The following is a 17278-nucleotide window of genomic DNA, read 5'->3' as shown; positions in this document are numbered from 1 at the left end:
TAGTTGAACTTATTTTGGTACCAATCAAAAAACACTTCATGTATGTACGTTGTTCCACTTTAGGTTGGTATGATGCTTAAACCCTTCCTGCCACAACTTCAAACGACGTTCCTAAGAGCATTGAACGACCCTAACCGAGCTGTACGTCTGAAAGCAGGCTCTGCACTTGGCAAACTGGTCGTTATCCACACAAGGGTCGATCCGCTGTTTACAGAACTTCATAATGGTATCAAGAACAGTGAAAATGACAGTGCAATAAGGTAAGAGAAATATACACTTTATTAGCATTTTTGAAATATTGGCATGTATTGTCTACTTCACACTCTTTAGTTTAGTAGCATGTAGCAGAGAAAATTGAAATGGAGTAGTTGCAGAAGATACCACAATGCTTCGTTCATTATTGTTTGTGAGGTTTTTTTCAGTCCAATTGAGTAAGTGTAGTTGTTTGTTTGGTGCAATCAAAACTAACTAAATATCTCTGACAACAAAAATATGATGTGCCCATATATGGATATGGTGATGTCATATCACTACCGTATTTGGGTATATCACACTTTTTTGTCAAACTATAGTTCAATAGTGTAGATAGAACTAAAAGCTCCTTCTGAGCAGTCTCCGCTATCAAACGCACCAATGGCTGCCCATGTTGGCGCATAGGTGATAATAATATGTCATTGATAACAAATGCCAAGGCATATGACATCTTATTATGTGTCAGAGATGTATAAGTTACAAAGACCGGTGGGGGTGTCTTTGCAAGTAATCTGCAATCGTTATCTTGCAGGGAAACCATGCTTCATGCTCTACGAGGTGTTATTACCAATGCTGGCAAAAAAGCAGGAGAACCAATAATAAAATTAATTGTTGATACACTACTTGAATTACTGTCAACAAAAGAGGTAAATTGTAATATTATTTATTATAACACAACATAAGTGTATCCCTGTCATTTGATTGGTTGATTTAGTATCACATGCCATGCATTATTTTCTCCCATTTTAATGGGATACTATTGCATGCTCAGTTTTTTGTAAATATTTGAGTTTAGTGCGAATTATGAATGATGCAAGATAGAAAACCAACCTGTATGGTATGTTGTGAGCTCATAGCCAAGCTCCAAGTAGCACAGCCTCAACAATTAGAACTGTCAATCTTTCAACTCATGAAAATAATCTTCCCATTCAACATTTATCATTATTTATCTACTGTTCGTCTTCTTACCCTCTATTTATTTTCAAGTATTTTAACTTTTTACCCTGTGTTTTTAGGATGTGTGTTGCATGGCGGCTGCTGGCTGTGTTGGAGCTCTGTGTGCTGTGGTATCAGATGAACAAATGAACAAAATCTTGTGTAATCATTTATTAGGTGAGAAATGTTTTTTTTTCCCCTTTAAATTGAACATGTACAAAATTAATCAACACAGTACTGTTGTTTTGTTTTTGTTTTTTACATACACACTTCATGTAGTGTAGTTATAGTAGTAGATTGTTTTATTCCTCACATGCTGAAAATTAATGTACTTTGAATCAATATGCAACAGGTTAGCCTATACCTACACAAATCATTTTGTATGAAAATTGTGGACTTATACTCCTCGGAAAGGCTCATATAAATACAATGTTATTTCCACATTATCATAAAGAAATACAGGTCACATTCTTCAGAATTCGGTGGCACACACATTATGTATTCATTATCGTTATCAATCACATTCTCTCTATTCAGCCTTTATCTGTTAATTCCTTTGGCAATACTTAATGTATCCCATTACAATACTACGTAGACTAATACAAAGAAGTATTGAACATTCACTTCCTATACACATGGAAAATGAGACAAAGTTATGCAAAGCGCAATGGAAAATGTTTAAATAGTAAATATGTTATAAATAATGTATATAGTAGATTTTATTATATAACACCTAAATAAATCACTGTCATTTGATTGGACGATAGTTGGTCACATGGCGTGCAATAGTACACACTATTTAACGATCGTGTAATGGTACAAACAATGGCATTTGGTGAAATATAACCTTTCATCATTCACCTCATGCCATTATTTGTACCATTACACTCATAAACATTCATTATTTGTATACTATTGCATGACTGTTTAACTAGTAAATATGTTATAAATAATGTATACAGTAGATTTTACTATTGATGACTGTTTAAATAGTAAATATGTTAGAAATAATGTATACAGTAGATTTTACTATTGATGACTGTTTAAATAGTAAATATGTTATAAATAATCTATACAGTAGATTGTACTATTACATGACTGTTTAACTAGTAAATATGTTAGAAATAATCTATACAGTAGATTGTACTATTGCAGGACTGTTTAACTAGTAAATATGTTATAAATAATCTATACAGTAGATTGTACTATTGCAGGACTGTTTAACTAGTAAATATGTTATAAATAATGTATACAGTAGATTGTACTATTGCAGGACTGTTTAACTAGTAAATATGTTATAAATAATGTATACAGTAGATTGTACTATTGCAGGACTGTTTAACTAGTAAATATGTTATAAATAATGTATACAGTAGATTGTACTATTGCAGGACTGTTTAACTAGTAAATATGTTAGAAATAATCTATACAGTAGATTGTACTATTGCAGGACGGTTTAAAATAGTAAATATGTTAGAAATAATGTATACAGTAGATTGTACTATTGCATGACTGTTTAACTAGTAAATATGTTAGAAATAATCTATACAGTAGATTGTACTATTGCATGACTGTTTAACTAGTAAATATGTTAGAAATAATCTATACAGTAGATTGTACTATTGCAGGACGGTTTAAAATAGTAAATATGTTAGAAATAATGTATACAGTAGATTGTACTATTGCATGACTGTTTAACTAGTAAATATGTTAGAAATAATCTATACAGTAGATTGTACTATTGCATGACTGTTTAACTAGTAAATATGTTAGAAATAATCTATACAGTAGATTGTACTATTGCAGGACTGTTTAACTAGTAAATATGTTAGAAATAATCTATACAGTAGATTGTACTATTGCAGGACGGTTTAAAATAGTAAATATGTTAGAAATAATGTATACAGTAGATTGTACTATTGCATGACTGTTTAACTAGTAAATATGTTAGAAATAATGTATACAGTAGATTTTACTATTGATGACTGTTTAACTAGTAAATATGTTAGAAATAATCTATACAGTAGATTGTACTATTGCAGGACTGTTTAACTAGTAAATATGTTATAAATAATGTATACAGTAGATTGTACTATTGCAGGACTGTTTAAATAGTAAATATGTTATAAATAATCTATAGAGTAGATTGTACTATTGCAGGACGGTTTAAAATAGTAAATATGTTATATGTATACAGTAGATTTTACTATTACATGACAGTGCAATTTGTCCACATTCCAGTTTATTTCAATATTTATCGTTCACTAATCTAGTTTAATCCTAATCTGAAAGAGGCATTACCAGAAAAAAATGCATTGCCCTCTAAAATCTGCAGAAAATAGAAAGTGTTGGTAAATTGCATTAATTGTTGATTGTAGAATAGTCAATAAATATACAGTACTAAGTGCAACTGTACAAAATATTTAACATTATTATTCAATGATGAGTCATTTAAGATGGACTGTTGCTTTTAAATGTGAAATATTTTAATAAATCAAAAGTTTGAATTCTTCCTATCAAAGAACATAGTTTTAAATGTAAACTAAAACAAAAAATTAAATTAATTTTAGCTGAACTAATTTTTCCTTAACCATATTTTCATGTATGAATGTCTCTGAGAAAAGTGCACATGTAACATTTTTATTGAATGATGTCCGCTTTAAGACTCGGTCTCCAGAGTAATTGATGATTAAGCATGGAAATTTAATAAATATGTCTGCTTCTAAGCACTTCCTTAGTGGAAGTATGTAATAATGCTAGCACTGCACGTTACTCTGGCCTAAATTCTCAAAGTGCCCATAAAAAGTTTGAATGGTTTTCTCAGTGGTAACTACAAATCAGATAAACTTGTATTAATTTTGCAGTCATCTAAGTTTTACCATGCTCAATTTACTAGGACAATCATTTTCAGATAGTCTAATGGAACGTGAAAGAATTTTTGTTTGATCTGATAAATAATGGACACATTGAACATAAAAGTTAGAAATAATAATAATATCCTTGATTTATATAGTGCCTAATGTTCTGAAAGTGCGGTACATATTATTACCCTTGTCATCAAACACGTATGGAAACATACTCCCATAATGCAGCTAGTATTCAGCGCAAAGTTGGGTCTTGACCTAACCGGGTACCCATTTGTACACCTGGGTGGATAGAGGCAAACGTCAGTAAAGTGTCTTGCCTAAAGATACAAGACGGGAGCTTGGATTCGATTAGTAGTCCAATATCCAACACACGGCACACACGCCCTTAAATGTGGAAAAACGTCCACACCATGTTTTTTTTTCAAGTTTTTTTTTCAATTTTTTTGTGGATCACATGATGGTTCATAATGTCTTAGTTCCCAGGAAATGCCACAAAACTTTGCATGACTCAAAATAGCTATGTTCCCTTAAGTACCACACATGTTGTATCCAAAAAAAAAAATTGAATAATGGAACAAACTAAACTATGATTGAAATGCAATGTCATGGGCATTTTACCCACCCCAAGGGAACTGTCCCTGACCATTTTAATACCCCTTTTTTATATTGTAACTATGACATTTTACAAACTGAATTTTATAAATGATGAACCGAATTCCCTAGTGAAATTGACCTAGGAAAAATAGGTTTTTTTAAACGTTTGCACTTAATTTGACCCAAAGATAAATTCATTAAAGATGAGTGTAGATTTTATTTATAGTTATTAAATCCTAGTATTCTATATAATATAATATCATTTTAAAATACAACATGAATGCTCCCATGGTCTAATGCTAGGATATCTGCATATTAGGTAGAAAATTCTAGATTTAAATCTTGGGTGACTTTTTATTATTCCCACAGATTTCAACAGCACTGCATATACATTAATTTATGTAGTATAATAGTGAGCAATTTGGAGGGTCTCTATGCCTCTCAACATATATAACCATTACCATTCTACTTGTTATTATGTATGTAATCTACCATTGATGTTATGTATAAGATTGTAAGAAACAATTTTTTGGTTTAATTATAGATGTTAGCAGTGATTGGATCTTACAACATGGTCGTAGTGTAGCCTTGTCAATAGCAATCAAAGAAGCTCCTGAGAGGGTGTTGGCCAGTGAATACCAAGCTAAAATTATTCAAATACTTACATCAAATGCAACAAATGATAGGGTAAGTAAATAATACAAGTAGTTGCACCTCTGGCTATATCAAGGTATCCCATTTTGTTCTAGTGGCCGAGCAGTCAAATGCAGGAGTTTTGCAACCATGGCACAGGTTCAAGGCTTATCTTAACCATTAAGAACTAAAAACTGGAGGTCCAGTGTACATTTGTGACTCATGTGCACCTTAAAGAACCTAGTTTATTTTATTTATTTTTATTTATTTCTTTATTCGAATTCATAAAATAACACAACATAAAAATAAAAAAAATACAAAGAATGAATTCAGGGTAACACAAAAAAGTAACCAAAGGTCAAACTTATTTCCATTGTGGCCCTTAAGGATAAAAACACCATAAGAATAAACATTTACAATAAACAATAACACATGTAGTAACAATATAAATATAAATTATAATCTTTCAAGCATAACCTCTTTGAGACTCTAGGTCATCTTTGAAACAGTAGTAATTCAATGTTCTCGCCATCTCAGCCCCATCAGACTTATAAGTGCTGTCTGATGTACAACATTTACAGGAAATGAAAGGTGTTGTACACACATCTGTGTAATTCAGCCCCACCCCAGTAATCTTTGCCTTAGTACCTCTCCGTCTAGAACACTGCTTTTCCAGCTAATACCTAGAGTCCTACCATTCTTTCAATGTGGTAACAGATCTGCAAATTGGTATCACTGCTTTTTATTACTGCCCTTTTCTATGCAATAATAATCTAACCATGTTTTCTATAGATTCCAATATGTACAAGTGGCATAAGAGGGCTAGGATTCACCATTAGGCACCTGATAGCAAAGAAAGTAGATGTCCCACAAGGAATTATCACATCGTTTACAAAGGTAAGAATAATAGGATTGGGGAGGGGAAGTGAAGAGGGTGAGGATGAGCTAGGTGTACATTGCACTTTGCATATAATTACAAACAAATAGATGTTGGGGGCTGGAGAAGTGCACACTGCACTTGCACCTACAAAGCAAAGAGGTTGTGAACAGAAGTGCACACTGCACTTTGCATATTACAAAACATAGAGGTTGAGGACAGGACAACTGCACACTGCTCTTTGTAACCTACAAAGAAAATAGGTTGGAGAAGAGAGGAGTGAAGATTGCACTTTGTAACCTCAAAAATAAAAAGAGGTTGTTGGCGGGAGAAGTGCACACTGCACTTTTCAACCTACCAAGAAATGACAATAGTTATGTAATATGAAATTGTATGAAAAAATTTACAGTCAACTTAAGAAATTAGTTTGACCATATAGCATATCTATAGCTATTGTAGCCATCCTCAATCTTTCACCCCTATTTTCTCACCTGCGTTAGTCCCAGACAATATTATACAGTATATCTTGGAACAGATGACTGTGTCTGGGAGATTAAAAGTTTAATCAGATGTCATTTCCTTTACAATATTTCTAAATTTCCATTATTACAACAGACATTCATTGACCCATTAATCATTCACTTCTTTCTTGACCTTAATACAACCAGATCTTGTTTACATTGACAAAGACGACCTTTCCTTAGACTTCCTGTTCTCAGATCAACGACCAGAAATAGCATCATCAATACAAACATATTACAACAATTACCAAAGTTAATCTATTCTGGGTGATAGCGTTTTTAATTGTATGTGAATGCGCAGCACAATGGAAGGAAACGTACTGTTTGCATGTAAAAGTTAATATTAAATAAATATTTGCGTGCAACATTTTTTGCAACACTCCCTTTACAGTCCTTTTAATTGTTTACTTCCATAGATACTGTTTATCAATGCGCACATTATTTATTATATTCAAAACATCCTTAAATATTCTATTAACCTATCTGTGTGTACTATTTTAAAGCAATAATTATGAATTTATGTGAGTATTTTTGTGCTAGTTAAAGCTCTGTCTACACTATCAAACTTTAATGTGACAAAAAAAATGTGATTTGGCCATATATGGACTTGATGATGTCATATCACTACCATATTTGGGCACATCACACAATGATGTTTTGTCAAACTAGTTTGATAGTGTAGACAGCTTTAAAGTGGGTTTTACTAGCCCACTAATAGTAAAAAAATAAAAGTAAAATAGTTTGTTGGTATGAACTGGACTTTATCATGTCTTTGCTCCAGTTAAAATACTTAGGAAGTGATGAACAAAAAATTAATATTTATTAAATTGGTAAATTATAATTTTAGGGTAGACTCTGTCGTTTATGAAAAAACATATAAAAATATTAATAAACATCATTGATTAAAAACATGATTTGTTTTGCTAAGCAATTTTTTTATAAACTTGACCCTAGTGCTATTAACTTTTCACGAGTCCACTGAACTGCTGTATCTCAGTTGTTGTAACTCTGTACAGTAGAGTAGTAGATGTATGCATCTAATATCCCTTGATAACATGCTCTCATCAAATTAATTAGCTTTTTGTATATCAAACTATGTTACTTGAGTTTAACATAATAATTTTTGGATGTGAGGGAGACTAAAGAACTCTGAACGGAAGTATATGAAATCGCATGTTTGAGAATTATAGTGAAGTGCGTATTATGAAAGGTTGACTTGCTACACTACAGGGCTATCTTTGTGACCGGCCCGCATTTTATTTTCCATTTAAACTTAATAATTTGTCTCCTTTCGCATGATTAACCTTATGTCCTGCAATGGCAAGTCACTTTGCTACTCAAATAGACCAAATAAATAATGAAATGAAATGAAATCTTAAATTCAATAGTTGAATTACTGTGGGTTTTGTCATGTTTAAAATTTAGGTGAGCTTATAAGTCCTCTTAAGTCGGGTCACTTTTGGTGAGTATATTGTTATGGCCGATCTGGAAACTGGGAGATTTTTAGTGGTTGAATTATTATCATGAATTCTATGAAAAGTGAATTAATATCAAGGTTATTTCTTATTTCTGTACTAACTGAAGGGCAATATTTAATATCAATATTTTCAATATCTATAGCGCCATTCTAACGATCATTGCTCATGGTGCTGTGGACTTTTCAACTACATGCTTCTCCCCTAAGGTTCACTTCATGTCATTGCTGCTAAGTCTAGTGCTTATTTGTGGATGTGTACACCAGGGTAACCCCCCCCCCCCCCAGATGTACTAGGTTTACACAGAAGCATTTTATGTTCACTGGACCTGAGGTTTATAGTCCATATTCTACCACCAGAACCATGGACCGAGTGAGCCTCGAACCCTTGCCGATGTTATGGCTATGGATTACGGTTCCACTGTTTGTCCTGTTGCTTGGCCACTTACACTATCTTTTTATTTACTACTGTATTTTAATCTATATCAATTCACTAAAACCCACTCACCAGAATACAGTGAATGAAATGTTATATCGATCAACGCAAATCTGTATTAATTAAACTTATGATGACACAAATAGGAACGTCGGTCCCTGCACAGTGTATCATTAAAATGTTTGGTTACTAGAACACAATGACCATCTAAATCTTCATCCGATGGGTGGGACACTCCAGCCGCCTACCATCCTGTCCAGATATACCCAGTAGATACTGTATAAACCATAGAGAGTTGGGGAAAATGTTTCTATGATGTATAGTGACTAGGCGTTGCCTGAGAAATTGGTAGTCTATAATGCTTTTGATTTTTTATAATAATTAATACATATTGTATTTTTATTATAGAATTAAAATGATTGACAGGTCTTTATTCTGACCTGCTTTCATAATTATGTTTAATATCCACATAGGATGGTTGAATGTTAAACATTAAATTTTAATTTCCTAAACTTCTTTTTTTTTTCTTTTTTTTTTCAAGTTGGCTCTAGTTGTATAACCTCTATGCATCTAATTTGCCATTGTGTATTGAAATCAATAAAACGTTATGTTAAAATCAACAAACTGCATACATTTATGATTAGCAACTAAAAAGCAAAATATATTTACAAAATTAAATGTAATAACAATTTATTATCTTGTTTATTTTAATAAACATAAAAAACAAAAATAGTTCTTTGTTTGCTATTAATTTTTAAACCGAAATATTATACTGTACATTTACAACATAAATTTAATGAAATACTAGCAGAATTATTACATTTTGTCTACACTATCAAACTAGTTTGTGCCCAAATATGGTAGTGATATGACATCACATTTTTTTGTCACATAAAGTTTAATCAAGGAGGTATACCTCCCTGGTTCGATAGTGTAAACAGAGCTTTAGAATTTACAAGAAATATACAATCAAAAAAGTTGACAATTGTATCTTTAAATTGAACACAACACTTTGAATAATAAGTTTTAGTAATTTGACGATTCATATCCCATTACAGTATTTCAATCATGTCTTTTTTTTATTTTAAAAACAACAAAAACACTAACAATTGTATATTTCTTAAGTTAAACTAAACAATAAAAAATCACGACTACTAATAATTATCAAAACCACAATAGGATGATTCATTGCAAATATATATCCCATTGTAATAAAGCATTGCGGCTTGTAAGTTCAACTTTACATTTAACAACAGAAAATAATTGTCTCTAGTCTTTAGTTAAACTACAAATTACTCCTAATAAAAATTATTTAAACAAAAACACAATAGGGTGATTCATTGCAAATATATATCCCATTGTTTAAAAGCATTGCGGCTTGTAAGTTTAACTTTATATGTAACAAAACATAATTGTATCCTATGTTAAACTACAAATTACTATATATTAATAAAGATAATAAATATTAAAACAAAAACACAATAGGTTGATGCATTATATCTTCAACCTATTGTGTCTTGAAAATGCACAATTCTTTGTTGTGAGATGCATGATTGGAAGGAAGTTGAGCTCGTTCGTAAATCTCTTGGATTATTAACCATTACTTCCTTGATTGGGCAACGCTAAGTGGCGCCAGTAATGTGCACTTGGAAGACCTCTTAATTTAATCCCATCAACTCTGTAAAAGTAATGCTAATAGAAACTATTAATATATATGAGCATATACTAATTCAGGTTGAAGTATAAAATTAGCTCAAGATGTTTACCACAGAACAGATGATGTAAATATTACGTTTTTAAAATGTGCTTTTTTAACTGCTTTAGATAAGATCTCAAATTCAATTTAAATTGTAAGTATAGTAGCCTCCTACTAAGGGCACACCTTTTACCCCCAAGACCCAACAAAGAGGCCCCTTAATAAACATGTCCCCTAAATAGAGGTTGGCCGTAGTGTTAAAAGCTATCCCCTTGAAAAGTTGCACAGGAAAGTGTCCCTTTTATAGAGGTATCCCTGAATACGGTTTCGTGTTCTACACAAGCCATATTTGTGTACAGTATTTGAAAGAATGTACTTATTTAATTTAACTAGAAAGTTCCTTGTCAATATATAAACCCTTGCGTGTAGATTATCTGATGGTTTATAAATATAAGAGTGTTCTGTTACGATTTGATCCTCATTAGTAATTTGTGGCTAAATACGATATTTTTAGAATGAATGTTTACAAAATTGTTGATTAAATTATTATATATTGTCTAAGAATCGCAACTAATTAAGGAAATATTATCACAACAAATTCAGAAACAGTTGTAATGTCTGTTGTATTTTGATTAAAACAGCTTTGCATGAATTAGGTTTGATATAATTAAGTATATAAATAATTTAATGATAAAAAGTAATATCATTTAGAGGATATTTTATTGCCTAGTTATTAAGAACTTATATAATGATACTCATTCAAATATCATTTTTTAATTCATGTTACATATAGTGTACTGTGAAACAAATCATAGATAGAATTTTTCAGCAATAATCTTGAAAATCTTTATGTAAAAATACATTTTAACATTCAAATATTATTGGAATACATTATCATTGCAAATTAATTAAAAGACTTTCCAGAGTCCATTAATGATTGTTAGAGGGTGCCTGTTGCCTGTTGTATGAAAGATAGTCTCTGTCACTCAGTTAAAAATTCTGTGATAGTATTGTGAGAGGTTTGAATCCCGCCAGATATTTTTAACAAAAAATAAAACTTTTGTTGACGAGCTTGCTTGATACAATTGTGGGAACCTGCTCTAAAAATCTCGAATTTCTTCTATAACTTTGCAATATTAATGTTATATTATAATATGATTATTTATTTTCCTCTAATAAGCGTGCAAACTTTTGAACTTTTACCTCAGCAAGTGAAAGCATAAGTAGGCAATATCTTTCATTATTTATTTTTGTGCCACTTATATAAATATTAATTTTTTACCAAGAACCTCTTGTACTAATCTTCAACTCTTCAACAGGAAATTAACTTTGACCTGGCAATTAATTCTGTACTTATGATCATCGATAGGAGCATATCAAGTACTAAGTGAAAAATAGATTTATAGAATAATTGTTGAGACTCAGAAATTAGTATAGCCAGGGTATTACCATATTAATTTGAATAAACACCCTGCTTTGAATAAACGACTCCCTCAATTAAAATGAACACCTCCTTCCCCTCCTCCCAGCACCCCAACCCACTCCCATAGAACATCATTTCACCCCGCCACATGCATATAATATACACCATATTGTATTGCCCTTAAAAGATGTATAGCTAGCAAAAGTACATGGATGCATAAAAGATATCGATAACATGAGCAATGAAATCACTCCATTATTTCTTACAGTTTATGGATTTATCATATACTAATTAGTCTCAATACCAAAATATTCATTCATTCGAGTATGTATTATACCAACTTCAGCTCTCAATCAATTTAATGAAGAATATTGCTTAAAGTTTGACTAATGTAAACCATAAATGCGTACAACCCTGTGGGATCGCCACTTTAATATAATCTAAGATTCCCTGATAAATGCGAAAGTTCATGGCGTATATCAGGCCTTGGACGTCTTCCCATCTGTGAGCACTGAGTTTGTTAGTTGTACAGAAGGAAGAATATTAATTGATGAATTAATATATAACCATATTTTTTTGCTTTATAGCTAAAATTTAAACATTATAATGCAGAGTATAGGATATCATCAAATCAAGCACAGCATTACTTTTTTTAGTTTTCTTAGGCCCTTGAGTCCACACTTTTACAAAATCCTGGATTCACCATTGATAGTAAATCGTTTCTATGCATCATCTTCAATCTGCTTTGGTTGTTTCATTTTATTCTTCTTCTATGCATTTATGTGCTTGAAAATATTTTGTTTTAGGAGGCACTATATAATAAGACAACCATTATTATATTAAACTTCTTCTTTTTCATATAGTAGTCATTCCATTTACTAATTCCTCTTTCCTCCTCCCTATTTTATTGAGGATATATTTAAATAGAGGATATATTAAAAGGATAGTTGCGGTACTTTCCTTGTAATAAATCAATGTGTCATTCTACTCTTAAGCTTTCGTTCAAAACTAAATCTCTTTAAAGTTTACCATTACGTCATTGCTAAATGTAGGATGAATGTAGGAAGTGATCCACAAATCAAAAGTGTTCGTTAATGGATGCATCATTAATAATTAAACATTCTGTCATGTTATTCACTATAAATAAATAGTTTTGGAAAAACAAACTTTTTCTTCAAATTTCAATAATCATGATCATCAGATTATTAGTATGTTCAGTTTCGCAGGATTAAGGACGACCATTAAATCAACCAAATACAGTCACAATAATCAACAGAAGTGTGTATACTGAGTCTATACAATTCTCATGTATGGAATTGCCATATCCTACATCAGCTCACTGTTGCCAATTGTTTCATTGTAATGTTGTGGTTTATAGTAAAAAGATATTTGTTTAAAAAATGTTGTTCATAAAACTGGTTGTTTGTAATTGAGAAGCTTGCACAAAATATTGTAATTGGTCAAAGTTGAAATTATTAATATCAACCTTTCGTTTCCATGATGCTACTATGCAGCTATTGGGTCTTAACAGTCATTCTGTACATACTCATATGTTTCCGAGTATGCAAGGAATGACTTTTTCGATGTAACAGCGATCGCGGCTACACAGCTATTGAGTCAAACAGTAATTTTCTACATATTCATATCTTTCTGAGTATGCAAAGAACGACTTTTCGACTTGACAGCTAAATAGGTCACTATTAATTATTAAATCAAATACTACTAACGACTACTTCATTATTTTTCAATAAACATTATAAACATAAACATAAGAAACTTACTTCTTCTCAGTTTGCAAATTGATGTCGCAAGTTTCCTGTTATGTTAGGCTCTGTTTAAGTGTAATTGCCATGGATGGTAGGGAAGCAATGCTTAATGGCGCCTTCCGTGTAATTGACAATTGAATCAATGTTCATATATTAATTTTTTGACGTTATTCGATTGGGAATGATATTTCGTACATTCAACTACAGTTCACTATGCTTTCAGTTGAACCATGTCATTGCAGTTTCTTCTGATTCCTGAGGCAACTATAGTTCTTTACCTCCATGGTTGAATATAGTTCTAATGTACTCCTTTTTATTAACGTCGTGAGGTAATTTCCCGATTGATCATAATCAAAACGGTACTGGGTTTGGTCTACTAGCGTTCCTGCTCCCAACCAGTACATCCATTCATAGAAGCTTTAATGAAGTAAGTCTACCTGGTGGTAACCATAGAACGGTTAGGAATTTCCTGTTAACTTTCTTACAGTAAAAAGTGATATTAAAATGAATGTACCTATACTGTAGTTGTTCTGGTTTTCTCTTTATTATTATTGTCTTTATTCTTTACAAATCCAAAGACAATTGACTCTTTATCTTAATTTCCATACATATCCCTTTTTCTCTATACAAATATTAGCACACACTATCTATCGTTGTTTCTGGTTTTGTTTCCAAAGACAATAGACCTTTTCCCTACATATCCCCTTCTTTTCTATAATTATATAAATACAATGATGTAGTTATAGTTTTTATCTTTATCCTTTACAGGGATATCTGTAGATTGGTCATTTCTCTCTTTTTTACCCTGACAAATAGATTAATGAACTGTGTACAATCTAATTATTACTACAGTACATGGTACAAGATAATCATAAACAAAATATAATTTTCTGAGGGTTTTGACAAAAACGAAAACAATTAATACTTTGAAATGATCTACCATTAATTATTTCCTCTCTTCTTTCATCTTTTATCCTGTTCTTCACTTTGCTGTTCCCCTAATCTAATTAAAAGCGTGATATTGTCGTAACGTTTGATTTATCTCCTGCTCTTTTTGTCGTGACTAATCTAATTTTCGTGCTTTTTGAAAGTGGGCTCTTTTACGGATGAGTTGCGTTTAAACGTAAGTGTTTGGGAAGTGATGCAATATTATGGCAGCTTTGAATTACCGATTAATCATGAATACTTTTGTAGTTTAATTACTTTATTAACACAAATTGAGTGATTGAAAATTAGCACGTAAAGTGTGTAGGAATTCCCTGTTAACTTTCCTACAGTAAAAAGTGATATTAAAATGAATGAAACAATATTATAATATGCTGTCTCGAATATAGGCCCATCCTGGGTTACTAGCCTACCTCACCATCCACTATTCAAGGAACACCCCTCTAAACCTCTGTCTACACTATCAAAAAAATGTGATGTACCCATATATAGACATGATTATGTCATATCACTGCCATTTTTTTGTCAAACTAGTTTGATAGTGTAAACAGAGCTTAAGAGGACAATTTCTTGTGATAAAGGAATACAGTAAACTGTATGTTTTTAAAACACTATAACCAACCTGTATTCAAGGAAAATCCCCATTTTAATTAATGAATGAATTGTGTCAATCTAACAAATCATGTTTTGACGGACAGATGGTCGGCTGTCTATACTCTGACTGGACTTTATCCACCTTAAAACTCCTCCACACCATTTGTCCAATTAGTAATGTTCATCCAAGCATGAAATTTATTCAAAAGACCACTTTGTGTCTTAATTTATGCATAGTTTAATAGTACTAATGGTACTTCTTTAATTTGAATAAACAAATTCATTCTCCATGGTACATCCATATTAATTGATAATTCTTTTGTTTTGAATTAATTCTATCAATTGTATTGTGAGAAATTCCTTTAGGCTATAAGGAAAAATCTTGTGGTCTTTGTCTAGGATAATTTTTAATGAAATTAAAGATTTATAATGTTTGCATAGTCGAGTGTCTGTATAAATATTGAAGAATCCTATATGGTATAAGTGATGTATGTCCGTAGGGAGAGTCATTCCATTACAACATTATTATTGAAAGATGCTTGCTAAGGCTCTGTCTGCACGATCAAAATAGTTGACAAAAAAAGTGTGATGTAGTATGGTAGTGATATGACATCATTATGTCCATATATGGACACATCACATGTTTCTGTCACATAAAGTTTGATAGTGTAGACAGAGCTTGAAACTTGCACTGTTTTTTTTTCAAAGTGGTGATTCCTGCCTAATGGAGTTGTAGCTTAGTACTTATTCTTGCTCTCCAATTTCAAGATCTAGGGTTCAATCTGTTTAATAGTTTCAGGTTTGTAACTGACAACTGCTTCTACACCACTTCTTAAAAATCAAATGAGACTTAAGCTTTGTCTACACTATCAAACTTTATGTGACAAAAAATGTGATGTGCTCATATATGGACATGATGATGTCATACCACTACCATATTTTGGTATATCACTATCATATTTGGGCACATCACACTTTTTGTCAAACTAGTTTGATAGTGTAGACAGAGGTTTAGTCTATAAAAGCATGGTATTAATGCATAGTATATAATAGTTTATCCATCCTGTAATTGGCCAGTTTCTCGCTGTTGGATGCATATGAAATGAATTCGAATAAAATAAACCATTGGCCTTATATTTTATTAGTAGTTGCCACTCTGACATGCCATTATTCTCGTATTAATATAAGGTCATCACAGAAAAGACTCCTTGTTCAATACTTTATATTATAAATTTTTCAAACAAAGCTAAAATTTAAAAGCCTGTAGGTACCCCAACATCCAACATAAGCTTTTTAAGTGCTGGTGATAATCAACTTCGTTATTCGTCTTATTGAGGCCCAGGTGGTATGAACAATAACATGCTAATTACAGAGTAGTCTGATGGCGTTTAGTAACAAACCCCTGTGGACTGTGATAAAGACACAGATGACAATATGATGGATGATGTAGTACCGTAGTACGTGGCTATACATGCCACTCGCCAGCTTTGTATTACCTAGTTTCGCGGTAGGCTACTAATTAAACGACCACACCCCCAAGTTGTTCTAGTTTTCATTTATGTTTAATAAATGCAAAATACCAGATTATATGAAATAAATGCCGCTTTGTTTGGTTTATTTATTCGACTAGTATAATAAATTCAGTAGAATTAAAATAATTTAAAAAATGAAAAATGTTGCGCAAAATAAAAATATATGACTGTATTACTCAATATAACAATTGGAGTCATTTATACTCAAGGATGATAAACAGCTGAAAATAGTTAATTGATATTATAAGCTTCTTTCTTAAATAAAATTGAGGCATGAAAATCATTTCCTTGATATTAATATATTAATTAGCAATTAGCAGATTAATTAGGTGATATTAATTAATTCACACGTTCTTTGTGAACAATGAACTTATACCTTGAATGTATTCGTCGTTGACGCCTGTAATTTTTTGATAACATATCTCTTCGTACTTAAGCCTGGTTGTTTTTGTAGGTATTGAATACAGTAGTTTGAAACCTTTAATTCTTACGATTGAATTAATTTTTAACTTTAACAATATAAAGTGCGAAAATCTTTACTTATTGCAGTCAACATTTTTTTTTTTTCATGATTCTTTGAAATAACTGGTGAAAATAGAGACAATTTTCTAACCAAAGTTGGGTTTAGATTTGAAGGGTGAAGTTGTACATAAGGACCATAGGACCAAATGTAGTGGGTTGCCTTTTATGTAACTGTACCACTTTAAAAAAAATTGAAGGTGTTTTATGAAG

General features: G+C 31.6%; 1 protein-coding gene across 1 annotated transcript in view; it reads left to right on the top strand.

The window, feature by feature from the left end:
- Positions 1-17278, top strand: part of LOC140044683 (stalled ribosome sensor GCN1-like) — a 59634-nt gene that overhangs the window by 32745 nt on the left and 9611 nt on the right. Inside the window, exons 41-45 of the mRNA XM_072089305.1 lie at positions 64-260; positions 785-899; positions 1269-1365; positions 5194-5336; positions 6075-6179. Of these exons, the coding sequence (XP_071945406.1) occupies positions 64-260; positions 785-899; positions 1269-1365; positions 5194-5336; positions 6075-6179 (657 nt within the window). The remainder of the gene's footprint in view (positions 1-63; positions 261-784; positions 900-1268; positions 1366-5193; positions 5337-6074; positions 6180-17278) is intronic.

The sequence above is a fragment of the Antedon mediterranea genome, chromosome 3 (genome assembly GCF_964355755.1).
Source record: "Antedon mediterranea chromosome 3, ecAntMedi1.1, whole genome shotgun sequence".
In the NCBI taxonomy this organism is placed as follows: domain Eukaryota; kingdom Metazoa; phylum Echinodermata; class Crinoidea; order Comatulida; family Antedonidae; genus Antedon; species Antedon mediterranea.
The sequence above is the reverse complement of the archived record's forward strand: the minus strand, read 5'-3'. Positions and strand labels throughout refer to the sequence as shown.